This window comes from Orussus abietinus, unplaced genomic scaffold (assembly GCF_000612105.2).
Source record: "Orussus abietinus isolate OABI.00-Male unplaced genomic scaffold, Oabi_2.0 scaffold27, whole genome shotgun sequence".
Lineage (NCBI taxonomy): Eukaryota > Metazoa > Arthropoda > Insecta > Hymenoptera > Orussidae > Orussus > Orussus abietinus.
In genome coordinates this window covers 465,706-481,264 of record NW_019394254.1, presented here as the reverse complement: position 1 = coordinate 481,264, position 15,559 = coordinate 465,706, and the positions used below count along the sequence as shown (strand labels likewise).

At 52.9% G+C, this 15,559-nt stretch overlaps 1 protein-coding gene across 5 annotated transcripts in view; it reads left to right on the top strand.

Annotated features, from left to right (window-relative positions):
- The window catches only part of LOC105694860 (protein pangolin, isoforms A/H/I/S), a 124,724-nt gene that overhangs the window by 99,967 nt on the left and 9,198 nt on the right, over positions 1-15,559 (top strand). For 2 of the 5 annotated variants that reach the window (XM_012415947.2, XM_023434112.1), the window contains 7 exons: positions 1,525-1,759; positions 7,058-7,148; positions 7,959-8,054; positions 8,383-8,520; positions 11,837-11,919; positions 12,002-12,132; positions 13,056-13,221. In XM_012415947.2, coding sequence (XP_012271370.1) covers positions 1,525-1,759; positions 7,058-7,148; positions 7,959-8,054; positions 8,383-8,520; positions 11,837-11,919; positions 12,002-12,132; positions 13,056-13,221 — 940 coding nt within the window. Of the gene's footprint in view, positions 1-1,524; positions 1,760-7,057; positions 7,149-7,958; positions 8,055-8,382; positions 8,521-10,636; positions 11,762-11,836; positions 11,920-12,001; positions 12,133-13,055; positions 13,222-14,412; positions 14,573-15,559 lie in introns of those variants that run through there. The other 3 variants (XM_023434109.1, XM_023434110.1, XM_023434113.1) reach the window with 3 other exon arrangements.

The window sequence follows — 15,559 nt, the reverse complement described above, 5'->3', positions numbered from 1 at the left end:
CGCTCTGGCCAGGAGTGCCCGGGCCTCGCGTTCGAGGGCCACGACCTCGGGCGCACCTACCTGGCCTACGTCTCCTTCCTCGACTGGCGCGACCTCCCGGGCCGCAGGTCCACCCGGGGCGAGCGCGTCTGGGTCATGGGGGCGGCCGACCACGCCGGCCGACACCGCACCAGGTTACTGGTCACCGGTCGCCACTGGAGGCCCCGGTGCCTCCGCCGGGTCAACATGCTCAGCCAGCCCGTCGTCTACGCCGGCGGAGGCAGGGGCGCCCTCACCGCCGACCTCTTCTCTTGGTGGTTCCACCACGAGTTCGCCGTCACCGCCATGGCGATGCACCCGGACGGCGCGGTGCTGGTGGCGCAGTGCGCGGACTACGTGCCCCCGGAGTCCGAGTGCGTCGCCGCCGACGGCCTGGTGCGCCTGGTCGTGGTCCCCCGGGACTCGTTGGACCCGGCGGTCGTCACCGCCGAGCTCAGGGTCAGGCTCGCCGCGGGACTTCTCTCGTCGGCGTGCCTGGACGGGAGCCTCGCCAATCCCGACCGGACTCCGGAGTCCGATCTCCTGGATCGACACCTGAAGAGGTTCACCCTGAAGGAGGCCTTCGCCGACCTCCACCAGGCGTGGCTGGCCATTCGGTCGGAGACCTTCTCCAGAAGTTGGGTCCTGGACCCGACCGGCGACTCCGGGGCCGAGGTCGAGGGCGTCGGGCCTCGACTGTCCAAGAGGACGCCGCGCCGGGTAGACTTCCACGAGGATGGGCTCCTCCTGGGGCAACTGGACGCTTTGCTGGGAGAGATGGGACTCCGGCCTGGGTCCAAGGAACTCCAGGAGTGGCTCGACGACGAGGAGGGTCGGCTCGGTAAACACGTGAAGATCGAACCGGAAGACCCGGAGAACTCGGAAACGGCGACCGCGAGTTGGGACGACTCCAAGGCCGACGACGGCGACGAGGACGAGCCCACCGCTAGGGACGTCGTCCAGCTCTTCTCTCGCGTCATCCGCTGGATGGAAAGGGAACCTCTCGATCCCGGTCTCCTCCTCGCGGCGAGGTCGATGCGCGATACCGTCGCTCTCATGGTAAGCTCCTGGTCCGATAAGCGACGAACCATCGATCGGGGGACGAGGAGCGTCCCGACGTCGCGGCGTCGTTTATCTCGTCGGAGCGGATCCCAAAAATTCCTGGACTCGGTTACCCCTCGGCATTTGAGTACAAGTTTTTCCTTCCCCTTCATATTTTTTTTTTTAATTTTGGACCAAGCGATCGTATTTCCTAGCCGACGTGTATACAGACGCGCGCTAGCCAGGACTCTTGGATAAGTAGAGGCTTATAGTCATAAGTAGATCTAAGTAATTTAATTTTAGATGTAGCGTAGACCCATGCATGTTAAGAAACTCGGTCACCTGGGCCCGCACGCGCCGATGTGCGTATTTGGCGCGAAGCTCGACTTCGCGATACCGCAGACCTCGCGGCTCGAATCACTCTTTGGATCTTTCCGGTACTCACGGTGACCCTCTGCGTTTCAGGCGAGCAAAATGGGACTGGCGGGGACGCATCCGAGCGGGCTGCCCTTCTTCTGCCCGAACGGGGACCACCTGACGCAGCCACCCCCCGCCCACATGGGGATCCCACCGTACGGAGCGCTGGACGCCGGCAAGGCGGCCGCGGCGGCCGGTGAGTACTGGCCACCAACCCACCCCCACGGGACACCCCCTCACCCCGCACATTGGAAACGACTTCTCGCAGCAGCAGCCTCCACAGGTCAGCCCCGTCACGCCCGTTAGGCCCGTCGGGTCCCCAGGGCTTCCAGGCCCTCCAGGCGCGTCCACTCGGTCGAGCTCGGTAGGCTCGCTGGACCCGAAGGACCTGAGACGCCCATGGGCATTCATAGGTATCGATGGGCATCCATGGGTGCCGATGGACCCTCGTACCACGGAAAAAAAAAAAAAAAACAGTTCATGGAACCAAAAAAATATTTCTTTGAATAGTACCAAGGAAATATCTCGTTAACTCGGAGAATAATTATTTGACTCGAGTGAACCGAAATTCCGCAGAAACGTAGCATCCACTCCATTCGAGTTTGCGCCAAATCGTTGTCCTTTGAATTAAGAAAGTATTTCTGCAGTAGTATTTGAAGAAAGATTTCATTGGCCATGTGATACATTTTTCACCCGAGCCCGTTAGTCCTAGCCGACCTGCAGGACATCCGATTCTCATCGATCCTCTCGAGGTCGTCGAGATCGAAGAGACCGACCACCTCGACGAGCACGTCAGTCGGTCTCTACGAAACTACCCCTGGTGACGTGTACATCCCCCCCTCGATCTCGGTCCAGGGTCGTCGATTCCTACATCGGGGTCTAATTAATAGCGAATTTATTTAAGAACTAAACGACGGTTCCGATCCGCGCGGGCGTTGGTGGTGGTGGCCAAGGTGGAGGTTGCTATTAAAAATTAGGGAACCCGACTTCGAGCTCGGCCATTTCTCGCCGGGCTAACCCTGGATGGCGCGACTCGCGATTTTTCCGCGATTTTCCCGCAATACGTGATTTCCAAGCGAGAGAGAGTCCATTCCTCCGCTTGGCGGGGGTGCTGAAAAAAAAATGGGGAAATTCAGTAATTCATCGATTCCAATAAAATAGAACGGAAGAAGAGAAAATGACAACTCCAAGGATATGAGAGAAAAACCTCGCCATGCCCCTGGATCGATAGAAAATGGCGGATCCACCGTTTCCGGGGGAAATTCGTCGAAGACGGTTGCGCAAGAGCGGGCGAACCCCCCGCTATGCAAATGCCGGATTTTTCGTTGGAAAGGCGGCCCGAGGCCACTCGTGCCTAATCGAATTCCCATGGAGTATCCTGCTCCCTCGAGTGGCGAGTCGATACTCCTTTCAGGATGGGCGTGGACAGGGGTGGCAACTGGGGGAGGGGGTAAATATTGATATTTGTGAGCGAGAATAATTGAAGGAATATTTCTTATCGAGTCAAGGACCGCAACGATGTTGGTCGAGAGGGGAGCGTGGAGAGGCGAGAGGAAGGAAGCCCCCGAGTCAAGAGAGAAGAGAAGAGCGAAGAGAGAACGAGGAGAGGCTCGCGAACTGGCGTCGAGTAGGAGAATAAGAGAAGGACTCACCATTAGGCTAATCAGCCAGGCATGCAGCCTCCCTCCGGAGCCGGGTCAAGGGGGTTTCGACCCACCCCTCTATCGCTACGGTTTTCCCAACCCCTGTGCCCCCAGCCCCCAAGCCCGGCCCCCGACTCCCCACCGCCCTCGACACCGGCTTCGGACCATCAACCGTCGATAACCCCTGCCTGTTCTAGGCTTCCGATGTCCAACGGCGACCCTGGATACCGTTCTCGCCAACCTGACCGTTGTACAGGGCGATTCACCCCCGAAATCCCTCCTCGGTATCCTCGCCGGGTCTTGCTACTTTTTTCTCTTCTTCTTCTTTTCTTTCCTTTTTCTTCTACGTTTTCCTTGGACACATGCAAAGCACTCGCCGGAGACGTCGAGACTCCGCCTCATGAAAACCAGATGCGGAGGCTAAGATCTTGACCAGGTCTTGGACTCCTCTCTCGCGTTGCTTCTTTTCCCTCCGACGAGTCCGTTCATCCTGGGAACGGAAGGAGATGACCTGTCCTGAGAAAAAATACGGGAAATTAATGGTACGCCGAGAAAGTGTGACAGTGTACTATCTATGGAGTTGCGATTATTAGAGTAATTTTTTCATTCCGTAGTTGCGCATCGTATCGAAACATCGTCATTGTTGCTATTATTTTTATTATTAATATATAACATCACAGCGAGCGGTGGTCGTGTTTAATTTTTTTTTTTTTTTTAGGGCAAGTCAGGATTTAATGTGGGGCCCCAGGTGTATAGAGGTTATGTTATCTTCGTTACCTTGAAACGCGCTTGTGGTCCGTGATTAGCGATTTTAAGTACAGGACACAATGTTCAATTCGTAAATCTCGCCGTTAATGATTGCACCCTGTGTCAGCTTTGGAGCGGTCTGTACGGCTCCGGCGCGGATATCGCCCGCGCACGCGCCCCCGCCCCGGAATATGTAGATGGGGTTGATAGCGTTTATGCACGACTACGAGTCCGTACCGGCGGCTCGGTTCTTTGTCTTGCAAACGAGCGCGAGCGTTTCGCCTCCCCCGGCCCCCGCGCGGCGGCGCTCTCTTCGTCGTTCGGCCCCTCGCCCCCTTCGCCCCCGCCGGGGGCGGCCCTGCCTTCCTCTCGACACTCGCTTGCTCGAATATTTCTAATTAGCTCCACTTTTCGATCTCCACTTCTCTCTCTCTCGCTCACTCTCCCCGTGTTTATTTCACAATTCGCGCCGGCGGCTGCCGCCTCCGCCGTCGTCGTTTCAGAAACGGTGCATTGATCCGTTTAATTCCCCCCGTCCCCCGCGCCCGGGGGCCGGCGGCAAAGCCCGTCGAAGAGCCACCCCCGAAGCTCCGGCACTCCAGGATACGCTTGACGCGATTCGCTCGCGATAACCGGCCCCTTTCCACATTTTTCCTATTTTTTTTCTCTCTCCTTCCCCCTGACGCTCGATTCGCGGACGCTGTCGCTCGGCTGAAGGTATCTCCGTCTCCGTCGCTCCCGCGACGCGGCAGTGGCGCGCGAGTGAGACAGAGATACCTCCGATCGAGCTTCGGGAGGTGGAGGCTCTCTGGATTTCTGGAAGTCTCGATTTTAATTCCGTTACGACGATTTCCTCGTGGATACGGATAATTAGGCGTTACACCTCGGAGAATCTGGACTATGGCGACGATAGGAGGTACAATTGAGAGAGAGAGAGGATCGCTCGAGGGAGGAAAAGTCCTTTTTTTATCGGTTCTCCTTTTTCTCCCCTTTTATTTCTTCTATCGAGGCTGTCGACTCGTCGGCCGTTCCTGATTAATGAGTCCGGCGAGTGGGCGCGTCGCGGAGGGTGTCATCATCGGTGCCAGTGTCTTCGTCCTGACGAGCGCATAAAGCGTACCACCTTGCACCGTTTGCCCGCACAATTTCCGCGTCTCGTTCCCACCGAGGCTCGTTTCGCCGTACAAACCGCTCCATGATTTGCGACCCGGCTCACCCCCGCCACCTCCACTGCTCCCTGGTAGAGGAGAAAACCTCGACGGAAAAAGAAAAAAAAAAGCCGGAAACGTGGCAAGGGAAAATGAAACATCACGAGAAATCGTCCTGGAAAACGTTTAACGAGAAGAAGGAATTTTTTCCCGGACAGTCCCTCGGGGCAAATGGGTATCGCGATTAACGGCGACGCCGATAAACCTCCGGTGATAAGGAGCCAAGATACGAGGGCGATCGCCTCTCCCTCCCGAACGTTCTCGACTCGTTTCACGGATCACGTGGAAGAAAGGTTAACGGCGGGATCTAATAAAGCAAAACAGGCGAAAGAGCCTGTAGCGGGGGGTGGCGAGAGGGGTAAAGAAGCTGAAAACAAGCAGCGTAGAAGTCTGCGGAAGGTAGAGACGAACCGGAGGACCGGAGCAGCGGGAGGAACGAGAGCGAGGGAGAGGCAACGATGGGAGGGCGCGGGCGAGAGAGAGAGACGGAGCTCGCGGTTGTTCGGGAATAAAAGAGTAATTTTCCGGGTGGTGAGACGCCGATAATGGGGTTGCAGACTGCCGAGTCGACTGGAAAGTGATTAAGCACACATGACAGAGCCCACGGACTCGCCAGGATATTACGAGCCCCCCTCCGGGCGCGGTTCCGCCCCCGCGAGTCGCGGTCCCAATCCCGACCGGCTATCTTCCGCCCGGAATCCGCGAAGTGCGGCTTCGCATCCCGGAAAAGATCTTCTGGAGGTCTTAACCCCCGGAGGACATCTTTGCTCCTGATGCTGTCGCTTATATATATTTTTTTTTTTGGTATGTACAATGTAACCCACCCCAGGAGATCGCGCGCCTCCTCTTCGGGGTCTCTCCGACCCTCGGCGGACAAAAAGCCCGGGGGATCCGCCCAGGAACGGCCGCGCGACGCTACGAGATGTATTGGCCTCGTCAGAGCGCTCACGCCGGCTGATACCCTCGGCTCTCTCGTCGGCTCTTATGAAGCCAATTATTTTCTTCGGCAAAGCCGCGCGCGTTTCCACGCACACGGCCCACTTACGGGTATATCCGCGCCCTCTCACCGCGTTATGTGCCCCGCTCGACCGCGGGCTATATAACACGTCCCGGCCGCCGTTTGCGGACTTTCCGTAATTGGTGGACTTGCGGCGAATTCGCCCTCCCGCTGCCGAGTCGGTCGCGACACCTCGAGCGGCCTCCCGGGGCGAAACCTCTGCCGAGGGCGGGAAAGAGATAGAGGGCGATATAACGATATACCGTATATAAATCGATAACCGGTCGAATATTAAATATCAAGTAGAGAGGAGAACGCACTTGGCGCGATACTCTGCCTAGTTTCTGGATTTCCCTCCGACGGGGGGTATTAATGCACGCATCGCGATAATTACCCGCGATATCGGTAATCAAACGGCTCGATCTCCCGTCTACCCGGCATCCTGGGCATTCGCCTCGGCACAGAGAGGGTGCAATCGCTTAAGTTCGCCAGTCGTCCGTCCGGATGTGCTTGGCATTTCGTGTTTACGCCGCAAACCGTCCGTTACCGATATCAAACGCATGCGCGTCCTTCTCCTCCCCTGGCGCCGACACTCCGTCGATATGTGCGTTCTTTGATCTCTCGGGGTAATAATGTTTGTTCTGGATTTGTTAATACCGCCCGGTGGCAGGCTTCCGGGCGTAGCCCTCGAGAGATGAAAACTCCCGGCAGCGACGACACCCCCTGGACCGTGGCTCTCCCTCCCGGCTCGCCCTCGAATTATTCGGGATTTAATGTCGGATCTTCGATCGCTTTGTCTTGCAATCGGCCTTCTTTTTTTTGCGTCAATTAAACGTCGAACGCCCTCGAGGGACGGTTGCCACGCAAAAGGAAAAGTCATGCGATTTATTACCCGGTCGGGCCGCGCCGATAGAGGAGGGCTCGCTCGTTAACTCGCCACTCGACCTCTCCGAGTCCTTCTTATTTTGGGCTCCCTTTTGTTGCAGGTCTCACGAGAGCGCCGATGTACCCCTTCTCGACGGGGCAGTACCCTTACCCCATGCTCAGCCCGGAAATGTCGCAAGTCGCGGCCTCCTGGTAAGTCCACCGATATCCACCTCTGAAACGATATATCCACCGTTTACGTCACGTAAGCGAGGAAATAGAACACCGTCTTGTTATACCTCCCTTTCCTCCACGTTAAATTACTCCTGGATTTCATTCGCGTTACACCCGACCGACTTAACTAACGACCGGCTTCGAGGAGGATTCGACTATTATGACGAGCGAACGAGAACCTCGGGGTTCTCTAACGACGAGGACCGGAGCCGAGGATTCACATTCTGGACCAGCTCCGGAGAGAAATCCGCAGTTAAGTGCCGAACACTGCGGTCAGTCAGCCGGTCATCCTCTCGGTTCCGGCCTATTAGACCGACTACACCCTCGCTCTTCCTTCTTCTTCTTATTTCTTCTGCCCTCGGAACCTACGTCCCTCCTTGTTATTTGCTTTCTGCCCGATCCGCCCTAAATTGAGATTTTCCACGGTCGATTAGACGTCCTTTCCTCAATTACGCCGAGTCCCTCCACTGCCTCTCCACCGTGAAAGGAGGACTCGACGATTACAGGACGGGGTCTGTCATTTCCTCCTCTCCTGAAATAAAAAAGAAATAATGTAATAATATCCAGGAGTTAATCCTCGGCCCGCTTTTTCGACGGGTAATCCGGGTGTCCATTAAAACTAGCCGATTGATCGGGGAATGACTCGCAATTTGCCGAAATACCTGGCCGAGGGTAAACAGATGAGGACGTCGCTTACGCTCTCGGGGTGCGTCCTCCTCTCTGTGAGTCTGTCCGCTGCACGGAGCCGTGCCCCTACCCGGGAGGTCATACGATAATTAATAATTTCAGGCACACGCCGAGCATGTACCCCATTTCCCCGGCGAGTGCTGGCTTCCGGAGTCCGTACCCAACGAGTTTACCCATTACTAGTTCGAGTTTACCAAGGTGAGTACTCCAGCCTGCCGGTCATCTGCGAAATTAAAGACATATTTGTGTATCGAAACCAAGACGCCTCGAGATACGGCATTTTATCCATCCTTAAGTACTATAATCCATAGCCGATCGATTACCTATACGTGTCGGAGATTGCCTGGGAATTTTTCCACGCGTCGCGTGAAACGTCGTTTTCACTTTTCACCGTGGAAGGTCGCGTGCCCGCAGTCACCGCGCCCGCGGTTAAGTCCCTGTTAAATAATAACGTATAATTGGCGCCTCCCCCCAACGCGAGTATTAATAAAGAGTGTGCACGCGTTGACGTAACCTGTGTTTTCAGTGATCTCTATCGGTTTTCGCCGACGGGCCTCATGCCACCGCATCCTGGATTGAGTCCGCACGCCCATGCGTTAGCGTCCCATGCGTTGGTCTCCTCGGCGCCGAAAGCGGACCACTCCACCTTGGATCACAATCACAGGTGTGTCTTCTCGTCTGAAATATATACTTCATATCACGTATCATACCTCGGATAACGAAATTCCTGGCCAAGCTGCATACCATACTTGAAAATGAAGTCGAAAAGTCCCGTACGGTTATTTCCCTCCGGCGCATAATTTGCCTGGGATAATTAAGAAACTCGGTAGAGTTTCGCGCCATGTCCAATATTTATGTCAATTTACATGAGCATTTTTATCAGTGAACCGCCCGATAATCGAGTTTAATTAATTCTTCCGGGCAAACCATGCTTCGGTAGAGAATGTATCGGCAGTTTAAACTGCAACAGGGGCGTAAACCGTGGCCAGGAATTCTGACCCACCCCGTAAATACGAACGAGCCGCTAATGAGCAAGATGGCGGCCATATTGGATGCCTCCGACTCGAGGTGTACTCGAAGCGCGGAAAAGTACCTGACTTCCTCGATTCGTCTCGTCTAGCCGAGAGAGTCCAGAGAGACCTTCCGGAGTGGTGGGAAATATCGGAAATATCTCGTCAGGCGTAGGCTCGTGCTTCCGTAGATAAGGCATACCTTGAGGCGTCGGATCTCGGGGAAGAGAGCCCTCACGGTCCAGCGGATAATGCGGAATCGTCGCGTCCTGTCGTCAGGCGGCGACATCGGAGAGGGTCAGGTCTCGGCCTAGAGGGAAAAAGAAATCGATCGCTTAACCGGTCATTTACCAATGCGTCGACGCGGCGACGCTACATAGAGTTTTCCAGGCGACGAAGGTCGCGCGCGCGTCTCGGTCGATAAAAACCAGGCGACCTCGCGGCGATGAGACATCTGTCGGTGGGCGCGCGGACTGATCGCAGGGGACAAGGACGGCCACGTGACCGAAACGTTTTTCTCGGCCCCTACTTTCGAGTTCGTACAAATTTTCCCCGCGTACGAATAGACTCGCATAACAAATTTCGCATTGTTGCGAGGTCGCGTCATCGGTCAACATTTGAATGTCGTATGGTAAACTCAATTTTTCATGCGAGAGTTGATCGTATGAGCTCGAGAATAGGGTTCCTGATGGGTTCGATCGAAGAATAGTCGAGAAGGGTCGAAGAAGCGGGGACGGAGAAGAGCCCACGCGATAAGGAAGCGCGTAACGATCGAGCCCGATAGTTGACGAGTCGTCCGCCTAGGGGGTAGCACGTAACGAACGCAGCCCTAAACCGCGACGAGGGAGAGCGACACTCGTCGAACGGCAACACGCGAACGACCCCGCGGGATTCCGCGGGAGAGACAGAGAGGGAGACGGCGACTTACCACGGCGTCTGCGCCGCCTTTTCCTATGTATTGATCATTACCCTCTTAACGGATTTCTAATTTACATTAGTACTCGAGGATATCTCTCGTCGGGCCGCATGGATCCGCATGTCCCGCATGTCCCGTCGACGGGTCCCGCACGGGGTATATAAGGGGTCGGAGATCGAGAGCACCGCCAGACCTCCGCCGGCAGCCGGGCAACGACGTTGACGGTCGCTCCCCGAGCGCGGACACGGAGACGAATTCCCGATGATGTCCGTCGCCGGCTCGACCACCCCGACTGCAGATGCCGGAAGGTCGGACCGTTCTCAACTAAACGCCATTCATGATTCGGGGAGTCTGGATCCGTTGACCTCCGAAGACACGTCGAGAGCCTTCCCTCGGGTTTCTACATCGATGTAAACACAGTCGCTAAGGTCGGATGACCGCGTCGAGTACTAAGTTTGTCGTGTATACCCGGGTAGATAGTCGGTAGGTCTCTGATGAGAGTGAGGTCCACGACGTTTCCCTCCGCCCCTGCGACCTAACCTCACTTTCACGCCCCAGCGGACGCGCCTTCGAGGGGTCCTTAGCGCGGGACCTCGCCGCGCCGAGTGCCCGGGATTGAATGCCAGTCCGGTCGAGAGGTGCGGGGAGGTGTTAAATCGGTTTATACGCCCGGAAACGCGTCGCCGGTAGGCGGGATCGCCGCGGCGACGAGCGCGTCGCTCCCGTCTGCGCTCGGCGACGGTAGCGCCACGGATCCCGCCAAAAAAATGCGACTTTCATCCCCACGCAAATTATACATTGGTAGGGTGCTGCGAGATGTAGTTGTAGGGAGCCATGAATCGCAATGATGGCCCGTGCACCCGCCTCCCACCGGGGATAATCAATCGTAACACCGTGGTGATTCCTGGCTAGGACGGCGTCGATGTGAAATGCGCGCCGGCCAGTGCCGTGGGCCTCGAGCGCTCCTTGAGGACCAAGAGGGCTCGGAGGTGAAGCGGCGAGGGTCTAGCTCGAATAATAAACCGCGCGGCGTTGACGGACGCGATTGTTAAATATCGCGTGCGGCGATGGAGCCATTAAAATCGTCGAGGGAAGTGGGATAGTGAGGCGGAGGAAATGGACGCGAGGGCCGAGTCCTACGAGACACTCTAATCGAAATCGGAAGGTCGAAATGTCGAGGGAAGCCTGAATTCCACGAGCGAGGTTCGAAGCATGCAGAGAGTCATATGTTGGATGATCTTGTGATCTTGTGGAGGAATTGCGGTTGAGTACGTGGAGAATGTAATGGCTGTGGAAGGGGATAACGTGCCAATGAATTCTAGTCAGAACGGGGCAGGATCCTGTCCTAAAATACATGGATCGATGGGTCTAGTCATAGCATAGCGAAGCAGCTACCTCGAAGAGGTATCGGGCTTGGATAGAATATTTTACGTGGCGATGGAGTCCGAATGCCCGGAGCCATTAAATTTAGTCATAAAGAAGGATGGCAATGGAAGCGACTCGACGTTCATCGAGGAGAATCTGGTGTCTTCGATAAAGAGGATCGAAGAGGATGGTGGCGATACCAGGGTACCGGAGAACGTGACCTTCCTGCAGGATGCGGTTAAATCTAATGAATCTAATTTACCCACTGCGGACCACAAGATTCTCACGGCTCTGTATATGAGCAGTCTTATGCAAATGTCTAATATGACCGTTCCAAGAAGCGTGACTCCTCCGTCGTTCGGGGCTCAGCACAATTTTATGCAACTCCTTGCCATGGTCGAAGCCAGGCATCGCATGTGGCAACACATGAGTTGGTCGGTGCCGCAGAACTTCTTGAGGAATCCTCTTGGTTTGCCTCAGCCTTATTTCGATAGTCCCGTGGCAAATTTGTCCGAACAGTTGTGCAATTCTCAAAATTCCACACCGGCCTATTCCTTGCCTTCGGTTAAGCACGAGCCTACGAATCACGATACGAAGCAACCTTATTTTAAACGGTAACCTCTTCCGGTCCTTGTTGGTCCGTGAAAATAGCAACCGATGTACATATTTCAGGGTTTACTTTGTTGCAGGTCTACGATAGAGCAGAAAAATTCTACGTCATTAGCTACGGACAACACAAAGACTCAGGATACGGGCCAGCAGAACAATCAAGGTAAGAAGACGTCGTTGCATTACAACTTTTGGTTTGAACTATTTTTGACACGTGTTCCTCATAATATTGGCCTGTTCAACAGATAAAAAGAAACCCCACATAAAAAAGCCTTTGAACGCGTTTATGCTGTACATGAAGGAAATGAGGGCAAAAGTTGTAGCGGAATGTACCTTGAAAGAGAGTGCTGCGATCAACCAAATATTGGGAAGACGAGTGAGTAATTGTCATCATCTATTTGCTTGTCACCGTTTATAAGATACAGACCTCGTTTACATCAGATTAAAGGAACTATTTAAATCAAGACAGACCCGCCGATGCAGAAGCTTTAAATGATGAATAAATTGTGCATGCAACTAATATAAAACTTGGATGAAATTTTTGAATACCAATTGGGCATTTAAGGAAACAAAATATTCTGATGTAAACGCTGTCAAATTACTTTTAAGTCAAGATTTCATTCTGCGGAATGGTGCAATTTTTTTCACCTCTTACCAAAGCTTTTGTATCGTACTCTTTTTATAAAAACTACTTCGACCGGTTATACTTCTAGATGTTCCAAGGTACCACGAAACATTTGAACCTTATTAAAGCGAAACACATTCCCATACTCTATGTCATCGCAGGAATTTCACAAAATCACTTGAGAGAACCCATGAAAATGTACCGCCTTCCGTAATGATTCTCGAATGTAGCTCCTTCCCCTCTCGACACAGTGAAATCTTGACAATTTCTTTGAAGCATCGAGCCATTCGCAGCCTCAAAGAATGTAGCCACTATACTGTATATAAGCATGCACCTAACGTTCGAGAGTAATATACATACATATTACCCTCGACCTGGTACTACTAACCAAAGCGAAGAAGTACCTTAGAAGGTACCGATAGAGCATTGTAGGTGGGATCTAAGGAATCTCGAAGCGAAGGAAAAAGTGCGGATCCTCTCGCTAAGGCAGAGGACAGGTTGCTAGGGGTGGGTGGGAGCGATCCGAAGCACAGGAGTATACCTTGATCCTCTGGTACCGCTCGGCGCGCTGAATAAGTTGTAAAGACTTAAGGAGCACGGATGCACGGATGTACGGATATATCTCTCTCGAGTATATGCGAATGTCTGAAACGTTTTGGGGGTATGACACGCAGTGGCACTCGCTAAGCCGGGAGGAGCAGGCGCGGTATTATGAGGCGGCCAGGCAGGAGCGCCATCTGCACCAGCAACGCTACCCCGGCTGGAGTGCCAGGGATAACTACGGATACGGCAGCAAGAAGAAGAAGAGGAAGAAAGAGCGCTCCGCAGATCCCACCGGAGGTACCACTTTCCAGTGCTAGAACAGCAGGCCCTTAATAATCATTATAATAATTACTAGTTCCTATTGGTTGATTGAAACGATCAAAGTCTCTGTGCGTTTCTGTTTTTGTTTTTCATTTGTTTTCTGTATTCTCTTTGATGAGCGGATGATTATTCATTGGATTGGATTGTCTGTGGGGATTGTGGAATGTGGCAGCATAGAGCGAAACCGGAGCTCGCGGTAACATGCAAATGATCATATCTGGCCAACTCCCTAAAGCGGTATATTCGTCTCGGGAACGATTTTAACGAGAAAGAGCAAATCTCTACAGGATGTCTGGTAGACCCAGGATGCGCCGTGACATGTCGAGCCCAAGGCTAACATCGGACCGCATTCAAGCCTCGCCGGCGTTCCCATTATCGACCTCCTTGTCGAGTCCTTGCCGACCTGTCCAGGGCACCAGCATCCCTGCCCGTTAGTGCACCCGCGCTTCGCCGAGGCGTTGCGTTCGCGCGACCTCCACGAAGACCTTCCACCGACCGCCGTCTTTCGGCGCTGCGTTCGCCGCTTTTTGCCGTGACCCGAGGTGCCTCTGCGGATGCACTAAGTCGCGAGGAATGTAACCCGAGGTCGGATCATAGCTAGAACGTGTCCCGGACATTTAGCGGACAGCTTAGCGGCTCGCGGGGAAGGCGGAGGCCCATCGGTCAACACACCAGGGACGTCTAGCGTCATTTGGGCTCGAGGGTGTCATTGTCGAATCGCTCTCGAAAGCTGTTAGGTCCCAGTCTCGTTTATTTAAACAGTACCTAATGTTTGTAATGAAAAAAAAAAATAGAGGAAGGCACCACGTTGCTTTCGAGAGCGTTCGCCGTGGAGGGGCGTTCCTGCGCCAACTCTATCAGACACCCTGTAAACCTAGGCGTCGTATCCGAACGAAGGAGTAGGGTGCAACCGAGGGGGGCAACCTAGGCTGTTCTTCTAGCACTTTAAACGGAAAGTAGGGACCCCAATGTTACTGAAATGCTATGTAATGAGATACGAGAGAGAAAAATGACAAGAGAGCATACGAAAGATGATTCCTAGATGACCTAACTCGAGTATAGGCAACACAGGGTGGCGGCTCAGTAGCATAGTGACTTTTTTCTTGATTAATGTTTAGCCACGGTCTCTTTATGCAATTACAAAAGTGTTTGGTTCTCTCTCGGTAGTGGCACGCGCTAGGGCGAGAGGAACAGGCCAAGTATTATGAGTTGGCGCGACGGGAGAGACAGTTGCACATGCAGATGTACCCTGACTGGTCTTCCCGCGCAAATACCAACCGAACTAAGAAGAGGAAGCGCAAACAAGACACAAACAGTGATCCTGGAGGTACCCACATGCCTCACTCCACACATTCTTACAGTCCCCCCATTATTACATATACTATTTATTATATTACGTTAATATATTGCTACACTACATTATGTTGCATGTTTCCCCCACTTCGGGGTTTTAGGTCAATATATACCTGCAAACATATATATTATATTATATTATATGGGTATACGACCGACACGTATATACGTATACTTACGTGCATATGTGTATTTTATTATATATCATATATTATATACACTACCACGTGCGTGAGGGCGCGCTCTTCGGCACGTACATACATATCCTGCGTGTATATATACATATATGTATTGCATATCACACGTATGAATATGTATATATACACGAGTACATTAATTACGTATACAACTTTGGGGACGCTGGCCATCTTGCATTTTTACAGGGGACCTACTCCGCAATCAGACAATCCTGAGCGTTTTAATTTCTCTCAGTCTCTCTATCTTTCTCTCCTGTTCAATTTCAATTATGCATTTTTTCCTTTGATCGTTTCAATGTTGCCTAATCCTGGATTTTGTTTTTCGTTTGAATTTTTTTTTTTTGTTGTTTTTGTTTCGTTGGTTACCTCTAATCATCACCCACCAAGACCCCGTATTAGTTCTCATTCACGATGCCTACAAGCTTACATTCAAATTAATTTATATAAATATATATATATAGATATGCCTAGAGCTTGTACCGCATTCACAACATGCGTAACTACCTCGATATATTCGTGCCGTTAACATGTATTGCATGACGATTGCTTGTCTAAACATCTTGTATTATTTTTTTTTTACCCCCTCTTTTTTTAAATCAATGACAACCTTCCCCGATGCTCGCTGAAACTTAAGAAGGATTAACGACTTTTGTTGTACTTTTAATTATTAAAAAAAAAAAAAACATCGAGGTTGTGTCGTTTGGTCGATGGCGTTATTAGCGTTACACCATCTGGGAATGTCGTCAGTAAACGTAAATTATAGC